We start from the raw sequence: 23,605 nt of genomic DNA on the forward strand, positions 1-23,605 counted from the left end.
TTCAGATCTCATTAGAGCTAAATTCCCACCTGAGAGAATCCAACAAGACTTCTCTTCTCCATTTCTCTGTCCTTTTCTGGGTCACGATTCATCAACTCCAGCCTCATCTTTTCTGCGACATGGACCCTTCTAGTTTCAGTTTATGTAAGAAGGTGTAAACAGTTGGTTTCTCACTCTGCAGTGGCTTAGGTAAACATGATTAAAGGGTCTGGATGGGTCTGGATGGTTAAAAAAAAATTTGTTTAATCTGAAGCGAGTCACCATAAATAGAGCAAGGAGAGCAAACAATCAAATCCCAAATCCTGTTTTAATTACAAGAAGCAGATCTTTGCTTTCTCATTACTTCAGCCATCACGTTTGTTGTCAACAAATGACAAAATATCCAACCCGGGTCAAAGTGTTAAGTCCTACTCTATGTCTTAGAGTAGAATGCTAACAGGTAATTCCTAAAGCATCACATGCACCCTCTATCATGAACACAACATGTTCAAATCCTCCTTCCGTGAGGCAAACCCAATGCTGATGCTGCTCCCACAGGGTCAAGGCATACAGCTTAGGCACTGACTGCTGATGCAGCACCACATCAGCCTTTAATGGTCAAAATCAAGCATACATCAAGCTATTATTGGCAGATTCTGAGCTTTAATTCAGCATAAACAGTTTAAGTGAGCTGCACACAAACATAATAGTGTGCAGAGAGAGAAACTGAGAAAAAAAGAAGTGAAATACACCACATACTGCACCGTGTAGTTATAAACCAGTAAGACTGAAGTTTCAGTGAGTTATGGCCGTCCTTTGCTTGTTATAAGGAGGCACTGTTGTGTCCATCATCGTGTTTTTCTAACACCCACTGCAAAGATTTCACAGTGGTTAACAGACCGGCCTGAGGCCAAAAGATAATTAATTTGGTGATTATCTGAATCTGGGATTTCTGCCATGTGATAATTACTTCTTTGTAAGCCATAACTGCAACTTAAAGCAATGGATGCACTTCCAAATTCTAAAGTTGGACTTGTTGTTCTGATAATGAGTCAATTTATCAGGAGGAGGTAATCTTTGGTTGGCCTGTATCAAAGATGGCAACAGACCAAGAGGAAATAAATTTGACTCTCCAATCCAAATAAATAACTGAACTAAATTAATTGTGGCAAAATTCTGAAAGGCATGCTATTTTAAAAAGGTATATATGTATATCTCTCCGCTATCTCACCACAAATATTTCAGTTGTAGTAATTTTTATTTACTAAGCTAAACTTTTTTAGGTTACTCACTAGGTTAGTGGGATGTTCTGTTTCTTGACTCTGTGTCCACAGGTTTTAGCAACTCCAAAGAACACAAAGCTTTTCTATTTAAAAAAGTTAATGTAAGAAAAAAGTGATATGAGTCACAGAGTGTCTTAAAGTCTTAAATATGTTAAATCATCTGTATGTGATTTAGGTTTTCAAGTCAGAAAAGGAGAAAGTTAGAGGCTGGAGTCTCTCACATTGTGTGGACATTAGCAGATAAAGAAAAAAATGAAAGGTTTTTAAAAATGAAATAAAGTGGCGTGTGATTCCTTTCACACGCATGTGCTTGTGGAGAATCAAACAGCAAAAGACGTGCCAGACAGAGTGATGGGCTGAAACACTGAAAGCACATGTTGCCTCTTACCAGAGTGGGTAAGCTGCAGTCGTGGCTGAGATGCTCTCCATGCTCCCGTCAAAGGGGGTCCGAGATGGGATAACAGGACTGCTGTCACCAGCCAATACATCTTCCTCCTCATCATAGGCTCTGAGTTCCAACCTGCTCAGTTCAGCCAACTAACAAAGCTTTGTAGATGGGAAGTTTTTTTTTTAGTCCAAAGCCTCAGTCTTTCGTCAGGTAAAGCCTTACCTGTAAAAATATTTGATGAGTAAAGACACAATATGAATCCTTTTATAGTTTTGGTCCACAAAACGCTGAAACCAAACACTCTCCACAGTCCAAGTGCTTCAGCTTTGAGTAAGTCGAGCTCCTTAGAATAATTCACTCCTTTTTCTAAGAGCAGCACTCACACACACACATCACCATCTGCACATTTGTGAGTTAATATGTGTGTGTGGGCTTCAGAGTTGAAGAGAATGTATTCCAAGAAAAGACGAATTCGTCTCTCTGCTGCCTCCTCGCAGCCTGACAGCTCTACTGTTCTGAGTATCGTCCCAGCTCCTCTCTGCATGTGCTGTCTCTCCTTCCCTCTCTGGAAGGCGGAGGGAGAAGTGATCCCAGATCTTTGTGGCCACCAGACACACACACACACACACACACAACAGTCTTGCTTGCCAATTCACTGCTTTGCGAAAACCTAGTTAAAGTGGAAATGAGACAGACTAATCAGCTTTCATCTTTATTCACGTCTCTGTCACTCCCTCTGTTCAGTTTTGCTCTAAGTCTCTCAGTCTGTGTGCTAAATAATAATTAAATTTACTAACTACAATCAGATTTACAAGAGTCGCACAAAACAAATAAATGAGACAAATAAAACTACAATTTGTTGTAGGTTTAAAACCTTGAAACACACACACACACACACACACACACATATATATATATATTTATATATATATATATACACACACACACACATATATATATATACGTTTAGGAAAATTTTCTTTCTTTAAGAGAAAGAAAATTTAGATGCAGTTCAGGATACTTCATATTTCATGAGTTAAAGTGCCAGACAAAAAATTTTCTGCACATGTCATCATTCCAGACAAACATGAAACATAGCGAAACTGTGTAGTTTGATAAAATGGAGCGATTACGTGTTAACCGATTACATGTTAACCGATTACGTGTTAAGCGATTACGTGTTAAGTGATTACGTGTTAAGCGTTAAACACGAACAACGCTCAGTCAAGATATGCATGAAAAGTAAAGAGCAAGTTCATGATAATTCCTTTATTTCTTTTAGTATCAAGCTCTAATTATTTTCTGTTCTCTACTCTTAACCCAAATACAATCATTAAAAGCTGTTTTTCGTTCTCGGTTATTTTCATTTGATACCATCTCACTGGGGTACATCTGCGCAGACTGAATTTCTCACCAAACTCAAGTTCAGACACAGGCTAGCAGGGACAATTTATTCATTCTTGGAATAAATAATGGATTTAGGTTGCGTGCACATAAAGAAGTAGATACTACCTCCAAGGATTTGGGATTCGTAAATGATTTATTCACCAAGTTTGTTTGTTATTGTATAATTAGTGCAGCTTTTTTTTATTTTTTTATATACATAGAAATACCAACATCAATGCCATATAATCAAATGTTAACATAACCTAATGCAGCTTGAAATAGGTTTGGGGTAAATTCCAACCTGCCTGTTCATGAAGTCATCTAATTGGAACTAAAGAAAAAAAGTGATCTTGTGGTTATACAGGCTGACTAAGTCTTCCACTGGGATGCCACTAACTGCTGATGGCCTTAAGCAGGATGTTACAGCAGCTGCATTTTAAGTAATTAAGATCAAATGTTTCTGTTGACAGTAACGGAAAGAAAAAAATCGAATTGAAAATCAGTCATCTTCCATAATTTAACAAGCAACATGTCCAAGATTTCTTCTAAAGTACGAGTTTTGCTAATGATTGTAGAACAGCTTACGTCTTGTTGCTGCAGAGTCTGTTCTCGTTAAAGCGAACCCAGAGTTGCCTGTTAATCAAACCCAGGAGCATCTGTCAATCTGTGCAGGTAGTAATTTGCTTAATGAGGTCTTGATTTTGTTACTGTTATCAACACAAACCAGTCAGGCCAGTTAATTGTGATCATTTTAAACAAACTGGTGATGTCAGTCAACTAAGAAATGTGTGTTTAAACTATAAAAGTAATGCTATTTATGTACTTATTTGGCATGCATATAGGTTTAATCAAGTTGGGTGGTAAAAAAAAAAATGTTCATTAAAATGTCTTTTCTTATACAGATTATTATGGCACACTTTACTGAGATTGTGCTCTAACAAAATGTAGAAAATACACAGTTGCAGTCAAAGGTTTGGACACATTTTCACATTAATTTAAAGCAACTCCTGACTTGTCACAGGTCTCACATGACGTTGGCATTGTGCAACAACAAAACTAGCAACGCAAGAAATACCAGACCCTGCAGTGATCACTTAAGCATGTGAGTGACTGAGTCATCATATGCTGCCTCTTTAATGTGTTTTATAATCATCTGGTTGCCAGTGATTATGAATTAGGATGAAGTAGTGTGAGTTTAAAAACTCCATGTCCCTTGCACTTTTAGGTCACTTTAAACTGCTGTCCTCCTAAACTTGTGGACCATTAAGACTGGATCATTTGAAGCTTGTTGCCAACCCCATCAGTCAGCTTGTTAATTGCTTGTATGCTTGTACCATTGAATGCCCAGTTAGTTTGAACAAAAAGCCTCTGATTTTTGTATAACAAGTGACCTAAATTAGTCAATTAGCATTTAAGCTGTGGGTGTTGCAACTGTTGTGGCCGGTTTCAGATCACACCGTCTACAAACCATCTAACATACGCACTTCTGTTAGCTCATGAGCATTCCCTGAGTTTTATGAAGTGAGGAATGATGTAGCTGTTAATGAGTACCATCTTGTTTAGTTTACTTTCTGACCTAACATAACCAATTCACAGCTTTTAATTAGGAGCACTGAGACTCCTGCTAGTAGTGTTGATTGTTATATTTAGGCATAACTGGCAGGTTTGTTACTTCACAATCTTCTTTATCCTGGCATTTACACTAATATTACCTTGATATTAGCTTTGCAGAGCGGTCACATCCCCAAATGGTAACAGCACTCCCTTACAGTAGCAACATCCTCAAGAAGGACGGAGGGTCCAACAAAAACTGCCGAAGAAGAACATGACAAAGAGTCTAAAGTGATTGTTTAGCCTCGATAATCCCTCGCATATCCAACTGATTGGATCTATGAGAAGCAAACCCAATCTACAGAGATATAAATCCTGACAGGCCCTAAGGATTTTTTGCTAACGTCCTGGTGCCTGATAAAACAAAACAACTTCAGATATTCTTTGCCCATATCATGGCAGCATGAGGAGGACCTACTCAATATTAAGTGATCATAATGGCATGGCTGTTTGGTGTATAAAATCCCTATTAAGGCTTTCAAAAAACAAAACAGGTGTTATTATAGCTAAGAATAAAAGCTGTAGTCGCAAACAAATGTTTGGACACGTTTCCAATTAAATACAATGGGGAAAGTGTGTTTAGACTTTTGGTTGGTAGTGTTTTTCCCTCATAGACGGTAATACTAGTTTACAGTGTGCAAAATTGAATCCGTCTCACAGGCAGGCCAGTGCTGCCACCTCCCGTTCTTTCCCTTCACTCAACCCTGTGTTGCGCCAAGCTCCCGGAATCTCGCGATACTACAAAGTCTCGCAATGATAAACTCGTGAGAAACCCGTTGAGAATATGGTTCCGCTTTTGCAGCCAAAATTATTTTAAAAATGCATCCACAAATATGGAAAATTTTAATATTTTATTGAGTCGAATAAGATAAGGAACAGCCGTTTTGACGTGTAAATGGCTAAATTAAACAGACTTTTGTAATGACACATTTGAACAGCTAGAGGTCGGAGTGGGATTGTGCAAAATCAGTACAAGAAAACAGGAAGGGAGCCGGTTACTGTATATTACAGTAAATTGAGAGATATAAGCATCCTGATCACAATTCTACTATGATTTGTATTTATACATGTACGTAGGCTATTATACTTTAGCATATGCTTTATTGCCAGGTATATTTTTGAAACCGAATAGATTTTAGATCATAATACGGAGAGTTTAAGTTTACATAGACCTTTCATTAAATATTTTTTTTAATCTATGCATATTGTGATATTTAATTTAAGACACCTTCATTAAAGGTTACATTTAGCTTAAACTAGCCAATAGTGTTTAGAAAAAATAATAATTTAACCATAGAGTCTCCTTTTATGACAGGGTGGAGTGGGTATACTGGAGGGAGTGGATTTGACCGTGCTCGTCCTCCACGATCCTGCCGTGATGTGTTGGAACCTCTAGTGCGGGGGCGCGCCCGGCGAGGGCGCGCTTGGTGGCTAAACAGTAGCTACTAAAAAAGAAGTAAAATAAATAGCGCGTTTACCACCAACACAGAGACCCAAGTGGTATTTTACGTTTATGGTTTTAGATTTTATGTTTGTTTTGTTTATTTGATAGCTTTTATTAAATGTGTTATACAGAAACCCTGGCCCCACCTATGGGAACACAGGCAGATAGGCTATTACGCCTTATGTTTCCGTGCGGAGGACCCAAAAATAAAACTTTTCGGAAACTACAAAGTAAGTGGGTGTATTGATGACTCACAACCCTTGGGCAACCCCTGTAATTGTCTCGGTCCGAAGACAAAACAAAAAACACTCCAGACAGATGACTGGTCCGCCAGTCGTACCAGTCCAAAGTCAGAAATGAAGATCGTCTATGTGAAAGAGGATTAAAACCAGACTCGCGTCACACGAAATTTTGAAGTACTCATTGTTGAATGGGATTAGAACCAGTTAATTAAGATATATATATATATATATATATATATATATATATATATATATATATATATATATATCAAAACATGTATGAAACCATATGTCATTAGGTCACCCGCATGTTTATTGAAAATATATTTAAGATAATGATAAACAGCTGAATGTTGACAAAAAATATTAGTATCAATTCAAGTCCGCCTTTTTTCCTTGTCCTATAGTCTACGAACACATGGCTGGGTTAAACAGTATGGACAGTACTGTAAAGAATTGTGATAAATGGACCTGAATTATAACTGTATCCCGCAATGTCAAAGTTTTTAGCTGAGTATAAAACAGCAATCTCGTAAAATACTTTATTATATTATGTATGAGGAAAAACCAACCCATTTCTAATTTTGTTGCTGGTGAACTTATCTTCAAAACATCAAATATTTTCTTACATTATTACTCATAACAGCAAAAGGGGATCCATTCTGGTTGAATGCACAATAAAGATAACATCTTTTCCCATTTGGAGACTAGTCTTGATGAAGGAGAAGGTTACATCTTTCGAAGACACAGCCAAATGTTATCGCTTTGCTATGACAGAAGGTGTGAATTACTATAGTCAACTAATCTAATTATTGAAATAACAAAACATTTTTTCGCAAATATGGGCAGAAACACCAAGTATCATGTTGTAATCTTCAGTATGTGATGGAGAATTGTCTTGAAAATTGCCACTCAACGTTTGTGAAGGTGTCAGAGTGAGAGGTCTTTTCTTTTCCATCGCTCTCTCATAGCTTTACTGCAGATAATAAGCTCTTGTGTAACCCGCCTCCTCTCACTTTTCCTTGCCTTCTATTGGATAGTTCTTTCCTCTTTCCTCTCATCCTATTGGAGAAGTCGAGTGAGCAATGAGCTCATATTGGTTAAAAATAGTTGGGCTCGCGGGCGGCTAAAAATAGACCAGTATATAAACACGGCAGCGACTCCTCAGTGTGCGCTAGTCATGCCCGACTAGTTGCCGGAGGAGTTTGGAGAGGCGCAGTAAGATACATAGAGAAAAAAGCAACACAGTATCGCTTGTCACCCTCCCGGCACAGCACACTCCCTCCCGCTCATTCCTTCACAAGTGTTGCACCAGAAGCAGCGTTATGTCTTACATGGAGCCTGGCCACCAGTTCTGGGTGGAGTAGGCAATGACGAACTTCCTTCCTTCCTTTTTGATTCTTGGGTTTAGTTCTGAATGTCTATGTCTCTGTAGAGAGCAACAGTCATTTCCCCAAGAAGAGCACTGTATATATATATATATATATATGTGTGTGTGTGTGTGTGTGTGTGTGTGTGTGTTTGTGTGTGTGTGTGCTCTCTCTTGGATGCTCTCTCTTTTACACTACCAGCCAAACACTTTCCTATTAAACCCAATGGTTAAGTGTTCAAAAACTTGACTGGTACTGTTTCATCTTAAAGGAATCTTTCACATGAAAAACCATTGAGCCAGTGATAGTGACAGAGGCTGATGAACTGTTTAAAAACACCAGTTCACAACTCAACTGTGTTCCCTGTTTAATGACTAACTTAGCTAGCATGGACCATGTCTCCACAGTGTGGGCTTACTGGTGAAATGGATGAGGGAAGAAAGGATAGCAGAAGGAAGGATGACTAGGGAAGGATGATAAGTGAAGAAGGGAGGAGGTAGCCAAGGATGGATAAGGTAGGGAGAAGAAGGATGAATGAGTGAGGGAGGTGAGGATGGACAAAGTAAGAAAGGATGGGTGGGTGAGAAAAAGAAGAGAGGATGAAATGGTAGATGGATGGATGATGAAAAACTGACCAAAAAAAGATACAAAATGAGCACAAACAGACAGAAAACCACCATGGATGTACAGAAAATGACCCTTAAAGGACTGATATGTTGCAGATTATAAGAAATAGAGACTCTGACATTTCTGTGCCAAAGATGATGATTATGATATACAATCTAAATATTCCAGCATGACAGTTTCTGTTCTAAAAGTAAGAGTAAAAAGTTTCCCGTTTAAGAGAGATCAGTTTTCATAAGGACTTCTTTTCAGTCAGAGAAACACACTTGTTCTCTCCACACATCCGCCCACCATTCCTCTTGACAGCTGGAGGCCTCCTCCTACTAGCATCCTTCTGTTCCTCAACATCTTCCCCGTCTTCATCCTCCTACCATACCACAGAATTTTGCATGTAAACCGCCAGAGGTTACTGTAAGCATTGACATGTAAGTTTAAGTGCCACAAACCTCCTAAAAAGAAAGCTGCATTATAAAAACCATACATTCTTTCTCATTTTATCTTCCTGCCAGAAATTTTGCCTCAATCTTTGGCATAATATTATTATTATGAAATAATTATTATGAAATAATTTCTTCTAATATCAACCAGACTATGGCCCATGTTAAAATGTTGTTCTTAAACTTATTAAACTTTAAAAAGTGAAGGTGATTTGTATATGCTGCATATAGGTAAATAAAGACTGTACATTTTTGTGATGTAATGTAAAAGTGACTGTGTTCCATGCAAGCACCATCTGTCTTATATGCTGAATCCATTTTTATTCCTGGATTTCTACACCTCCTCCAAGCTGCACAAACTTACGCAACTCCTGCATACTGTTGGACACAGAGCAGCCCCATGCTTTCAAACTCCTCAGCATCCATCCTCATCCCACACTGAAATGGCTTCACCTCAGCATCCCACACACACTGCGCTCCCTGCCTCAGTATGCGGCTGCTGGTGCATCATTTCCGAGTCTGGAGTCGTGTTACTTTCTGCTCTTCAGCCAGGAGTCATACTAACTTCTACTTGATCTGGTTAGAATACTTGAGTATTTGTTTTCCTTTGATTTTTTTAGCTGTAAAAAACATGTTTTTTGAATTGTTGTTTTTCTTGGACAAAAGGAATATACTATGTTTATATAAGAAAATATTATTTTGGTTCAGAAGTTTAAATTATGCTCAAGTCATTGCCCTGTTAAACCCACAATGTTTTCATTTTTGTCTTGGCGGTCTTTGTTGAACTGGTGGTTTGGCCTCACCTCTCCTTTACTCATCCAAAGATACTACATCATTGTGCCCAAAGAACCCTTCCCCTCTTCATGACACCATAACAGTCTCCTCCAGAACCTTCTTTCTTCTTCTATGTTGTCAGCTGGAAACTTGAGTCTAGCCAGAAGGTCTCAACTCTGGAGCAGACTTTTTATTTTTTTATTTTGGAAGACAGCCTCTTAGTTCATGATGATGTGAAACTGGCTTGACTGTAAACAGCGACACTGGTTTTCCACCAGCTTCCATTTCATGGCAGATCTGGGCCTCAGAGGTAGAAGTAACTGCCCCACTGAGGCTTCGTCTCTCATCAACTTTTTACATAACTGGACGATTTCTAATCCACAACCTTCATCTTAAGATCTGCACTGAGCTGCTTGGACTTTTCCTGTGAAACTTTTCTTTTTTGCTACCCGCTAATGATCATGGGCAGCAAGTTAAAAGATAACATAAAGAGATTTGGACATTTAAAGATTGCCGACTTATTGAAATGTTTGGACCACTCTTTTTAGGCTTATCCTAAATTCAGAAAACTATGTTCAAATATTTTTACTTCTTTATGACCAATGTTAAATAACTGACAAAGTTCAAAGAAATCACCAGTTTACAACCATGTTAACGTTCTATGCTTTGCAGACCAAAATCAATTTAGCTTTACATTTTGTCCCCATTTTCTTTCCTTTGGTGGTGAATGTGTTGTGTCTTTAGCTGGAGGGAAAACTGTTCCATATCTCCATTCATATGTGTATTGATTGAACTTAAAAGGTCTTCCCTTTGCTTAAAACCCACAATGAATAGAAACTGGGTGTTATAGAAAGTAATTTATTACACAAACCAAAGCTAGTTTACAAATACAGTTTCCAGTCATGTGCGTGTGTATAGTCTAGTATGAACAAACCCACATTTCATATTTACAGACTTTGCATACAGCTTGGTTTTCCTGTTCCTTTGTTTACGTCACTGCTTCAGCATCCAAAATTCAGGATTTAAAATTACAGTAAAATCTAGAAATAAAAATGATTTGTACATTAGGAAACTTGAGTCATTTTTCCTTTAGTCTTTTCAGCCAAGTTTGTGTGCAAAACAAACAGAAAAAAAAGCCAGCACTCGTGGCCCTTGCGATGCTCTAGACAGGCAGCCGAGAGGCCAGCCTTTCTCCTGACTGCCCAACAACAGCATTTGGCAGGGATGATTGACAGGTCATTACAACCAAGTGTAAATCATCAGAAAAATTCAGGTCAAGCACAAAAGAAGAAAAAAAAACTAAAGCAACAACACGAGTAATTCCCTAGTCTTCCACCTTTTTTTTCCTCTCTCTCTCTTTTTTTTTTTTTTTTTAAATACTGATAAACATGTTTATGACTTTTTTTAAAAAGCTGGAAACAAAAGTACAAAAACAAGAACACAAGACTGGTTTCTGGATTAGGCTCCACCCTGTAGGCCAGGAAGAAGAAAAGGAGGGTATAACGCTGCCAGGATAGCCATAATCTGTTAGTTAAAAGAGAAAAATCCAGAGAGGCTGGTGGCTAATTAAACCCAAATTTGACTGGCCACTTAGATTTTTAGAAAAATTCTAAAATAAAAATAAAAAAATCCTCCACAATTAACAGCAGGATGTTTATTTTTTATCTGCACTGTGACACAGATCACCTGCACAAAATCTTTCTGGCTTACCAACCTGATAATTCTGGCATATCCATGTAAAGTATTCTGGAAAAAAAAAGCCATTATACATGTGTTTCACTTGTGATACTATGGGACATACCAGGAACATTTTTTCCCCCTCTCAAAAATGAGTTTTACATCACCATATGCTCAACTTTTACACATGCCTGAATACAAAAAATATTCATAGTCGCTCATCCCAAATAAGAAGATCAGTGGTGTGCATGTAAACAATTCTTTCCTCTCCTTGTTCTTCGTCCTGGTCTAGAACCAGGGGAAGATGAGCACCAGCAGTTAGCTAGGTGGAACAGGAAGAGCTGGGAGCTGCTCAGGCTGTAATATGCAGGGCAGGAATCCACCTTCGTCATCCAGTGGGACCACCATCCATCTGCCACTTCCACTGATTCAGTCCAACAAATGTAAATATTAAAGAACTTATGAATGATAGCTGATCATCACCTAAAAGTAGATAAAGCAGCTGGGGTGATTGTGTGTAATTGTCTAGCTTGAATACAAGTAAGCAAACTTTACAGTGAACTGTACAACACCAAATGGTAAGATGGCCACAGTTTGAAACAGCAACAATCACCACCTGACTCGAATGCTGAAATTAGATTATCAAATTTAATCTAAAAAGAAGCACTGAGGACATTTTCTTGAAACTCAATGTGCACACTAATAAAGCACTCGATATCAGGTGACTAGCAGATTATCTCAGCAAGACTAGAGCTCAATGTGTGGGAGGATTAGCAACAGTGAGACAAAATAGCATCGAGCTTAGCATGCGAGCATGCCACTTCTGATAAAACAAATAAAACCTGAGCACCTGACAGCCTGCCTCAAGCAGTAAAATTTACACATAAAACTAAACTTTTAAAGACTATTTTAGAGCACTTGTTAATACAGTTCACTGGTGATTTGCCTACTTTTGAAGGTGTCCAAAATGGCCTGTTTAATGTTATTACAGCATACAAGAAGCAGGATGACAACACAACTGAAAGGTGCTGTCCCATCTGTGCTTTATTATTCTTATCCAATTATCAGTCCAAATCCAGACACAAACACCTTGGAAAAATAGTCCATTGGTGGTTGCTGACGGTGATGTTCATTCACTGTGCTGTCTGTTTCCCTCAAATCATCCGAACTCTTTTGTTTTGCTGACCATGCTGAAGATTTATCATTCAGATTTGAACAAAGGACTTGCATCTTGTAATAATCTTAAATCAGTGTAAGTGGCTAGTTGAAAAGACTAAATGTACCAACTCTTACATGGTAGCTGGTGTAAATCTCCCAACCGGATGGTACACCCACAGGTAAAGAGCCTGGTGGTTTACAGCGGTAGTCATGTACTGTACTGTCCATCAACCCACCCGCCCATCCTTCTCCATCAAGGCATCCTACACCCAAGTCCCGGGGTAAATTCAGTCCAACAAACACCCAGTTTACAGCGGTAGTCATTTACTGCACTCTTTCCTCCCCCCCTCCCCAGTCTAGTAAACCCTCCCGAGCCCTATTACCGGGTGTAATAACTCAGGGTGAAAACAGTCCAAATATGCCTGCTGTTTTACAGCAGTACACATTTATTGCTCTTCTTTCCACGGCGGGCCTGCAGCGCTGCCCTGGTGGCCATCTCAAACACCTCCCGCACGCCGTCCTTGGTCTTTGCAGAGCACTCCATGTAACCAAAAGCTGCGATGCGTCCAGCCATGTCCCGGCCCTCCTCAGACTTCACCGGCTCCTATTGAGAGAGGGGAAATTTGATTTAGTAAGACAGACAGACGTAAATGTGGTACCTTGACACATCATGAAAAAGTGACTGTTCATGTTACGAACAGTCATGTCTTAAATTACTCGACCCAGCTACCTGCTTCATCTTTGCCAGTTCTCGGCGTGTGTGTTCATCGTTACGGAGATCTTTCTTGTTTCCAACCAGGATGATGGGAACATTTGGACAGAAGTGTTTGACTTCTGGGGTCCACTTCTCAGGAATGTTTTCTGTCATTGCAAAACACCAGAAAAGAAATGCAACAGATTAAGATCATGGTTTATTGTATAAGAGGTTGCCACATTTACAGCAATTACATTTTTCCAGCTAATGGATAAACATACTGCTATGTGTGTAAAGCCACAATAAAAAAGGCCATTTTAGAACAAGCCTGTTTATTACAAGCATACTATCCTTTGATTTAACCTTTTTTCCTAAAAGGCAGTTGTATTTTTGTATTTTTATTTTCATTAACTGAAGTAAAGCCGTCAACATATGACTCCGTCTGAGAGGAGAGGTGTGACTTGTGTAACAACAGGTTTATATGAGCAGAGTTTGCATTAATAGTTCCTCTTCAAGAACTCTAAGGAGTCACAACAGGATGAGCCCACGATCTACAGACCCCAGAAATAACTTCTAAGGAAAACGGGAAAATGGGGAAGTGTATAGGAAAGATAGACAAGCTGTGTATTATGTCACGCTTTAATGCCTGTGTGTGTCTGAGTGTGTGGATTGTACTAACCCAAGCTGTCGGGGCTGTCTATGGAGAAGCACATGAGGATGACGTCAGTGTCTGGATAGGAGAGAGGTCTCAGCCTGTCATAGTCCTCCTGTCCGGCTGTGTCCCAAAGAGCCAACTCCACCTGAGACAAGAAGACAATAGAGGATGAAAGAAAAACATTGCAACTTTTTCCCGTCTTCGTTAATGAAGACCGGTGAGAGAGAGAAAAAGTAAAAGAATAAAAACTAAATCACATGATATTTAATTAATTTGATCAACACAGAACATGACAGGTGTAAGATCTCTGTTTTGACAGCAAAGCAAAAAAAAAAAAAAATTAGCAAAAGTAAACTAGATTAAGACGATTACAAAAGTGTGACACTTGAAAAGTAGCTTGTGTCCTCCTCAGTAGCACATGGGGTCAGAAACCAGCCATTAAAGGCTCATCGTCCTAGAATCCCATTAACCCAGAATGAGGTCAGGACTCGTGTGTTAGTGACCGACGAGTGCAGCTGGGTGAGACATTTACCATGAAAGGGACACGTACAGTACATTGTGGACTTGAATATTACAGTAACTTTAATACCATCTGGCCGTATGTATTATTTGAGGATTGTAACAAAAGCAAATCAATACAGCCTCGAAGCCGAGGAACCAGCTGTAGTTTATATAATGCAAGCCTAACAAAAGACAGACAATTTGGGAAACGGCACTTGGCTCGACAGAAGCAATTTTTGCAAAAAGAAAAAACTAGCCTGAGCAGATTATTGTCAGTGTGAAGGAAGATGTGAAAATAGAGCAGCATTGTGTTACTGACTGTTGATTGCTTGGCTCTGAAGGAAGAATTTATGCATTGAGGATGTTTGAGGACTGAAAGAAGAAAATTAACTCCAATACCAGGACAAAAACCATGGTAGGGCTGTGCACCGCCTCTGGTCTCAGAATTAGATTATAATTATCGTATCAATGATTTGATTCCACAATAAATCATTATGTGTTGCATTTTCAAGTTTCCTTTTTGCTACTTTTTTCATCAATAATTATGATAATTATGAGCTCCCATTTTCTTTATAATTATTTCAGAAATCAATCTGAACATCCTGATATAAACATTATAAACATGTAAACAATGATGTTATTTTCAACATCATTATTGAACTTTAGTGTTACACTACCAGAAAATCATGAAACATTACCTTACTGTGACATTCTGTTATCAAAAGCAGCCCTCTGGTAGGGAACTTTCTTGCATTTAAGCCGTATTTTGTCCCTCCAGTCTTTCCATAGTCAGTTCAAATATAATATGGAAGTTAAGATGTTTTTCCATGTTCTCCTTTATGGCTAGAAAACATTTGCCTGTGAGTATTCTAGTCAATTTGTAATTGAACACAGAAAAAATTGTTGAGGCAAACCATTTGTTGATGGACAAAGTTGTTTTAATTCCTTTGGTCAATTCACATGTTTTGTTTCCGCATCGATGCTGAATCGTTCACGTCCGCATCGTGTAGAGACGATTTAATTCAACACCCCCAAACCATAGCAGAGGTAAACGGGGATAAAAGGTGACTTTGAGGAAACAAGTACATGAAATCAACTGTTTCAGCAAAACTGAGCCCACTATTTATCCCAACTTAACAATTTATAACTTTTATAATGAGTTTCCACTTTATTTATTTATTTTTTTGTAGATTTATGACAGATGTAAGGACAACTATTTCTTCTAGCTGGGACTATGCAAATATTCAAGGGTACCACTGCAAATGAAATTAACTTTTAAGACTGTTTTTAGTGGTCTGAGTATCTGCAAATGTCTCACCTGTTTGCTGTCCACCTCTATGTCAGCAACGTAGTTCTCAAACACAGTGGGGACGTAGACTTCAGGGAACTGGTCCTTGCTGAAGACAATAAGAAGACATGTCTTTCCACAAGCTCCATCCCCCACTATCACCAACTTCTTACGGATGGCTGCCATCCCTGGTGGAGACAAGAAGGAGTAAGTACAGGTTATAATAAGGGAGCCACTGGGACAAAGAGAAACCAACAACATTGTGATCAATAGAAAAAAAACGTTTGAACAAGTCCATTTCAAGTAAAATGAAAGTGACACCTGTGGCATGCAGTAGTATAGTACTACACAGTGAAGACGCACCATGCAAAACAGCACTTGATACCTAACCACAGAAATTGAAAGCAGCTGAAGGTTAAGAGCCTCCGAGCTGTAAGATAATTAATGAAATCTGAACAAAAATGTCAAACATATGTATTGATCCGTGTATACCTTGAAGTTTATTTTTATAATTGTACAAACTGACTGGGTATAAGACAGTCACATGAATAATCAAACAGAACTAAACAGCACACTGTATAAGGTTATGTGCCACCAGGAAGTCACATTTAGCCATGGTTCCAGTAATGCATGACAGCAAAAAAAAAAAAAAAGCACATCACTATGGGTGTGACAATGAGCTTCCCCATACCAGTAAAGGGAAGTAGGGGCAAATGAGTGACACACACTGTTGTCATCGGTTTAAGCGGTTTGGATCGTGCCATTTTTGGATATATCATTCAGCAGAATGTAACAAAAAACAGGACTGAAGGGAAAATGTTGATTGCTTACTGAACTATTTCAATTTGTTTACAATACTTTTTCCACAAAAAATAAATAAAAATTAGACTCACTAGGAAAGCATCAATTTCCCCCTGTACTAGCACAACGTGTATTTTCAGTCAACTCTTGTTGGTGAGTGTGGGCAAACAGGATCACTTCACTCACCAAGCACACAACAAACACCATTTATTTATCATGGTGGTTATCTCATAGACATGTCTTTAAAACGAACAAATTTATTTTGGAAGGTGCAGCAGTGTCAGTCGTGTCATTTAATACTGTTATCTTCATCATAGTGACGGTACGGTGGAGAGCACGCTCACCAGGATAACTGATCTCTTTCGTCCTATCAGCTAAGAATTTGGTTTAATCTGAAGTAATTTCTGGACTTGTGATACATTAAATGACCTTTCATCAAACTTATACTTCAACTAAAATTTGTTTAAATTTTCCATTAGAAAACCAGTAAGGCAATGCACCATTAATAGAATGAATTTCCTTATGTCACTGACAACATCCAGACACACTTTCCTTAGTGGCAAAACAAACATGCCAATGCTAGTTGCAAAACTCAGCGTATAACAGAGTATCATCTTAAAAGGTTTTTGGACTTGAGATCAAAGAGCAGTTTATGAGCATTATTTAAGCATTCACCAAAATAACAATAACAAATCTGAATATATTTTTAATGAACCACATCATTCCTTTTGGCTCCCTTCCCTTTTTGTGTTGGTTTGTAACAAAAAAACAAAAAAAAAAAGACCCAGATTTCTCTCAATTTGTGCTGCAGTCAACTGCACTAACAGCTCTTCCCCATTTTAGATGAGTTTCTTTTTGCCATCCAGTGAGGCGCAACAAGGCATAACCCAGCACAGTAACATGTCTGATGGCATCATGTACATTCATTTATATAGCATTTAGTCTCAGACCATGCATCTTCCCTTGCTTTGCATTTTCATTTTTCTGTCTTGTTACACATGTTGTGTGTAATATCTGCTTTGTCCAACTGTCCAAGTTATATTCTCAATAGAAAGTGCAGCATCTGGATTCACAACAATATTATCCTGACAGTTTCTCTCAGGTTAAAACTGAGTCTCACGGTCTTTTTTGCTCCAAGTCCCATTAGGTTCTAACTGAAATTTACCACAGCACTGCAAGGTCCTGCAAGCATCCTATAAATGGTATGGGAACACTTAAGTAGGACAGCAGTGTCAAAAAAGATCAGACCATTCCCTCCATCAATTGAGGATAAAAAGCTAAGACAAAAATTGGGTCAGCTGTAGCCTTAAGGCTGGTGTGCATGGTCAGTGTCTGAAAAACATGACCAAAGGGTAAACAGTTATACATGCCCCCTTTTAACAAATGCTGCATAGGTGTTCATCGCTAAGATTTCAAACATTCTGTGTATCATTTTATTATACTAGGGGGGTGCCTGCCCCACCAACGACAACCCCCGCCGTCTCAAGAAGGTCAAGTTATTTTATTCTCTCCTCTCCTGCCCCCATCTCAATCAAAAAAACCATAGGGGAACACTGAAATGCAACACAACAGGAAAACATCCATTAGTCCATTAGTTGTGGAAAATATGATGCCATTCTTTGAAAACACATTATTAAAAAGAAACCGGTAGGAAACACAGTCCAGTTTTTAAACTTTTACTACATGTATGTATAGTTAATCTTTAATATCCTCATTTAGTATCAATCAAGCAGGAGATGCCATCATCAAGGGCTTCAACATTTGTCTTTTTTTTATGTGTGGTTGAAGTTTCAGGTAGCTGCATTAATATCCAGAAACTTAGCATGTTGTCATGCCAGGTATGTGTTGTTTATTGGGAATTGCATAAGGCATGATTTGCTGCTTTGAAACAATGATGGGTGCACATATGCCAATTTCACCCCTTGATCTAAGATCAGACTCTGTTCCTTCAGCATTTGTCAGTGTTACTGCATGTCCACAGTTTTACTCTGACACTGACATGGAAATCATTGCTCAGTCTGTGTTGGATCTGCAGCGGAAGCTTATTCAAATGGATTTTAAAGTAAGGCTGTCAAAAATACTGCATTAATGGTGCTAACTAATTAAATTGCATTAAATTTTTTTAACGCGACTGTGGCGTGACATGCCCAATACATCCGTCATTTCTCTGTTATGACAGCTGGACATGGAGATGGAACACCATCAGCCGGCTGGTTCAATGGATGATTAGAGTATAAAAAAAACATTGATGGTACACCCACACTTTTCCTGGTAAGAGGGTTCAAAATCTGCATTTTCCCCACGTGTTTTCCCAGAGTTTGGCATAAATGTGGCCGCTCTGTGGTACTCTGTGTACATTTGTACACTTTGGCTTTAATGCCACAGCCTTTCTTAGTTGGAAATTAGCTTTCAGACACATCTATGATCTGACTTAAATTCCCTTTATGCTATATTATCTACTCTAATAGCTGCTCAAAAAGGATTAAAACCCAAGAGTCTGAGAATTGTCAGAGGGACACAGGTGTCCACATTTAGACCATGCATGAATAGGTGGAAATGTAATATATGAATAGGTGGAAAAAACTCATCTATGTGGCTTCTCAAACAGAATCTTGGGAAGCTGTTAATATCCAACTAGCAGAGATTTTTGACTCAAAAATTATACATAGTTGTCAGGAAGTGGTCATGATGTAACATTAAGCTACAGCTTGTGAAACATGTAAAAATCAGAGCCTCTTTTTTAGAGCAAATTTAACAAATGAAAAAAAAGCAAAGAAAAGACTTAAAAAACCAAGTGGTGTTCAGATCTAAATCCCCTGCATAATTATAATCCTAGTAGGTAATAAGGACAGGGCTTCGTGTGCAAATCCATGCTCATCTGCATGTTCACATACAAAAGACATGGCATGAAATTAAGATAAAAAGATAGAAGGAGAGAGATGCAGATAACCCTAACCTGATCAAGAAAAAAATAGATACAGATGGAGCAACAGGCTATGGTTCTGTGATTAACAGTGCGGGTGGGTGACGGATGCCAGTAGAGGCAAACCATTTAGGCAATTCTCTAATCCATAGATGACTCACCCAACAGGAGTTTTCATACTTCATACACAGTTAGGCACAGTTTATGGTGTCCCTTTGGGAAACCCTCTGTGAGTAGACTACTAGTCTTTACAAGGAGTTCATGAAAAAGCCACACAACTACAACTACTCATTAATCACATAAACTGCCACATAAACAAGAAATCCATTTTTTTTATTTTTATTTTATTTTATTTATTTATTTATTTTTTTTACATCAGGCCAGCTTTTCAAGATCTTCTCATCTATTACAAAATCCTTCTGAGGTGCGAAATTTAATGTATGACACAGCTTTCAATGCATCAAAGATGTTGCTGCTAACATGATGATTCATCATCACATCCGTCAGAAAACCTCACACAAGCTTCAGTTGTGTTTAAAAGGTCTGTGTGTGCTGTTGGCAGGAAATACCCCACGCAGGTGGAAAATTAGTCCCTGACTGACAGCTGATGAATATTTTAACCTCAGATAGAGACTTGGCAGGGGCTTTTCTTGTCCAACCTGATGACTGTGGGGAACACAACTTGAAAGTAACCCATTAATGTTAAGAAAATTATTTCACCCCATGTTCATGATTGAAAATAACACTTAAGTCACCTTTGATGAAAAATGATGGTGATATAAGCTTGTGACCAAAGTTGTTGGCTAAATGTTTAAGTCTCCCTCACCTACCATCACCTTGTAGATGTTCACTACTGAACCTGTCAAGGATCCTCGCTGGTTCAATCTCCAGGACTGCATCACAATTCCAGTGTTTCAAAATGTAATTGCTTCACAACCTTTCTTCCTACCTGCTGTATTGCACGTAACATGTCACAACCGTGAATTTGTTTTAGAGTTGCATGATGTACAAAATGAAAACACTGGGAAAATGAGTCATCAGAACATAGGTGAAAATAGACAATTGTACAAATAAACTAAGAAGATTCCTGCAGCAGTCTTGTTCCTATTGATAAAATTGTATTTTTCTGTGGTGAATTTTGGCTTTTAATTGTCATAAAAGCACAGTAATTAAAAATAAATGGCACTTTTGCAGCAATGTCCTGTATTATACATTATTTTCACCCACGACAACCTGTAGCATATTTTGTTCCGCTTATGTCAAGTTGAATAGACCTTGGTCATCAAGTTGTATGTAGAGGTAGTCTTCAGGTTCCTGTATAAGTGATCATCTGCACACTTACTCTTTGCTTTAAGCAGCTAATCTAAAGTTTGAAACAGCAAACTATAATGATATTGCACAACGATCTGAACCCTTGTTTGTTTACAAGATGTCCTCTTCTTTGTGAGATAGAAAGCTGTAAAAGTTAATTCTACAGTATGTGGACTCTCCCTTAGGCCTTCCAGCAAAGGGCAGCTATCTAATCTATCTACAACATGCTCTGCAAACATCAAACTATTAGTGTAATTATCATAGACAGTGTACAAAAATCCTGTGTTGATTTTGAGTTTTGCCTCATTCTTGCCTACTGTGATAATGCAATTATTTTTTCCAATTTGGTGATCAAAGGCCTACTAAGAACAGTCTTGGACATTGATTTGAAATGCTGTCACTATACCAAACTAATATAAAATATTTTAAAATTACAAACTACAGCCACAAACTGTCAAACAACTCATGAATTATGGAACTCCAAATTTAGCTAAATATTAAAACAGTGATGAACCAGATGGAATTTTTTGACACTCATCTCCATATGTTCTAAAGCTCTAAGCTGGCATGCTGTCTAATCCATAATTGCCAGCATACAAAATATTTTAAACACATTTGTTTAAACAAATGCTTCTTGAAAGAAAAGGTGATTCGAGCACAGATTTTCACCACAAAAACGTGCTCTTTGTATAATATTGCTTGGCTGAAAAGAAAACTGATTTCTGCATTTAATCTTTTAGTCACCAATTGTACCCAGGCTAGCAGAAAATAGTTTTCAACCACTAGTGGTGAATCTCTCACAGCAACATCATCGTTCACTATCCATGTGGAAATTATATTAAATTATTTTAAAGCCTAAAATTTCTCACTCTTACACAGTTGGACTTCTTTGTCATTAAAACTAAAAAGAAAAGCATCCAACAGCTTAATGATCACAGCTATTTTTCTCTTCCAAGCCCAACACATTTCTAATTTTGACAGTACTGCTGCCTCCAAGCACTTGCCGGTCAAATATTTAACATTGAACAGTTTTCACTCTTGAGTGGTTTAGAGAAGTGACATGCGTTTTGTATTATGTGCTAACCACGCAAGCAAGCATGTAAGGTACAGAAAAGTTGCGTCTCGTATGTGAGGACTCCCAATGTAAAGCAAACATTGTTTTTTTTGGTTAAACAGTTAGCTACTGGGTGGGTCAGCAAAAAGATGGCGTCATCACAGAGGCAACAGATGGCTAGTGTGTCCGCAGTGGAAGAATGGGTGGGTGGCCCGGATCCAAACTAAACTAAACACCAAGCCAGAACCGTATCAATATACAAACAACCACTTGAGAGTGAAAACTGTTCACGGGAAAAACTGTAATAATGAACCTCTCGCTTACAAAACCATCCAAAGTTGAACCGATGCGCTGTTCTATCACCGATACTTATAAAAACGACGATTACGAGAAATCTAGTGATCAAAGTACACAGACTGTTCGTTTATACAATAGATTGTTTAATATACTGGTGGAAAATTGGCATCTACATAACTATAAAATAAGAGTACATCAGCCACAGGGAAGCCGCCTTATTAGCCAAGGCAAGTCAAAAAAAAGAACCTCATTGTTACAGCTCGCAAATTTAGGCCAGTCTGTGAGGTTCAGTTTTAAGCTTTACGAAGTTTGAACACTTTACTAAAAGCCCTCGATTGTGTCTTATAAAAATGCTATAGTCTCAATAGTTGCCATGCAAAGCTTTTCGCAGGTTTCAGCTGTACTGTGCGACAACTGCGGAAGAGGCACTGAAATTGAGGACGATTAGGGTAAGAGTGTACTTAGCTTCAGTAGGCTAACCTTGCTAGCTTTTAGCTTAGCTAACACGGCCTTTCAAAACCCAGAATAACTTTAAAAAAAAGGTATTTCCAACTTTTAAACTTGACAAAAGGAAATAAAACAACGCTTCATTATAGTTTTGTATTCACTGATTCATTTACCTTGAGTTTATGCGGCAAGCAGTTGAGTTTTCAGTGTTTTGTCAAAGCTGTGTAGCTCCGCGATATTCCGAGTCGCTCGCTGCTTCCTCTCGTCTCAATCTGATACAATGAATTACTTCAAGGGCGCGCGCCGCCACGGTTTGTAGTTTAGCTGGGGGAGGGGTGGCGGGCACGAGCCTGAGAGCCACGCCTGCGCGGGCACGGCGTGATTCGACCACTTGAAAATCACTTAGTACATTACGTAGAGTCATAAATAGTCTATTTTCAGGCGTGGTATTTACAGATCTGCTTTACGGCTAACCTGTATATTAAACGGCTCAACAAGACAGAGCTTTATAACGACCAGGGTTTGCAAAAAAAGGATTACTTCAGTCACTGTCTGAAGTCAAAATAACATACTTGCAGCTTTCCTTATTTTTAAGGTACCACCTATGTTCTGCAAGGGTCTCGTCCCAACAGAAAGATACCTAACCACCCCAAACCCTAACCCAAATCATTTTAGGCCTATAGTTTAGTGAGCTCCATCAGCTTTGAGCAGGAGTTTTCCCCAAAATAGTTTGGGCATACTGCTCCACCTGGCGGCCATTTAAGGTAACAACGTTCATGTTTGTTTTTTTTTTATGTTGGAATTTTCTTTTTTTACTTTTTTAAATAGCACTGTCAGCTCATTTCAGGCTAAATTAATATTTAAGATTAAGATCTAAATGTACACTTTTTTCTTCTGAGTTTTAGGCAAGCTTGACTTATTGCTGTTCCACTATTAATTAAAACTTTTACATCGTATAATAAATAAAAATACAGTGACCTGTGGAACACACTATGCCTCATAAAGTTTGGTAAACAGGTTAAAATTGAACCTTAGCCACCCCCTTTGTAAAATCCTGGAAATGATGTGCCAGCTTATATGTGCGTATAGTATTAAGATTTATTATTTTTTTGTAAGCTACAACAGAGATCAAATCAACAGAACAACAGAAATGGTTTCCTTTAAATCAGTTTAGGGTATGCAGCTTTTAAAAATGCTCAAAAACTAGAGCACACACAATATATGTTCCAAATAGATAGCTAAGAAAGAAATGAAGCCCATG

The 23,605-nt window shown here is 38.4% G+C and overlaps 2 protein-coding genes across 4 annotated transcripts in view; both read right to left on the reverse strand.

The window, feature by feature from the left end:
* The window catches only part of sema3h (sema domain, immunoglobulin domain (Ig), short basic domain, secreted, (semaphorin) 3H), a 59,813-nt gene extending 57,599 nt beyond the window's left edge, over positions 1-2,214 (reverse strand). For both annotated transcript variants that reach the window (XM_042003909.1, XM_042003908.1), the window contains exon 1: positions 1,651-2,214. In XM_042003909.1, the coding sequence (XP_041859843.1) occupies positions 1,651-1,765 (115 nt within the window). In that variant the 5' untranslated portion in view covers positions 1,766-2,214. The remainder of the gene's footprint in view (positions 1-1,650) is intronic.
* An 8,166-nt stretch (positions 2,215-10,380) lies between these two features.
* On the reverse strand, positions 10,381-22,640 carry rhoab (ras homolog gene family, member Ab). Of its 2 annotated transcripts, none has more exons than XM_042003637.1 (5): positions 22,518-22,640; positions 15,542-15,699; positions 13,747-13,867; positions 13,104-13,234; positions 10,381-12,977 (listed from the first exon to the last, which is right to left on the reverse strand). In XM_042003637.1, exons 2-5 carry the CDS (start codon positions 15,695-15,697, stop codon positions 12,804-12,806), a joined length of 582 nt encoding a protein of 193 aa, XP_041859571.1. In that variant the 5' UTR covers positions 15,698-15,699; positions 22,518-22,640; the 3' UTR covers positions 10,381-12,803. The 2 variants fall into 2 exon arrangements, with proteins under 2 accessions (XP_041859571.1, XP_041859572.1); XM_042003638.1 differs by lacking the exon at positions 22,518-22,640 and adding an exon at positions 16,004-16,009.
* Positions 22,641-23,605: the final 965 nt, after the last annotated feature.

This window comes from Melanotaenia boesemani, chromosome 13 (genome assembly GCF_017639745.1).
Source record: "Melanotaenia boesemani isolate fMelBoe1 chromosome 13, fMelBoe1.pri, whole genome shotgun sequence".
In the NCBI taxonomy this organism is placed as follows: domain Eukaryota; kingdom Metazoa; phylum Chordata; class Actinopteri; order Atheriniformes; family Melanotaeniidae; genus Melanotaenia; species Melanotaenia boesemani.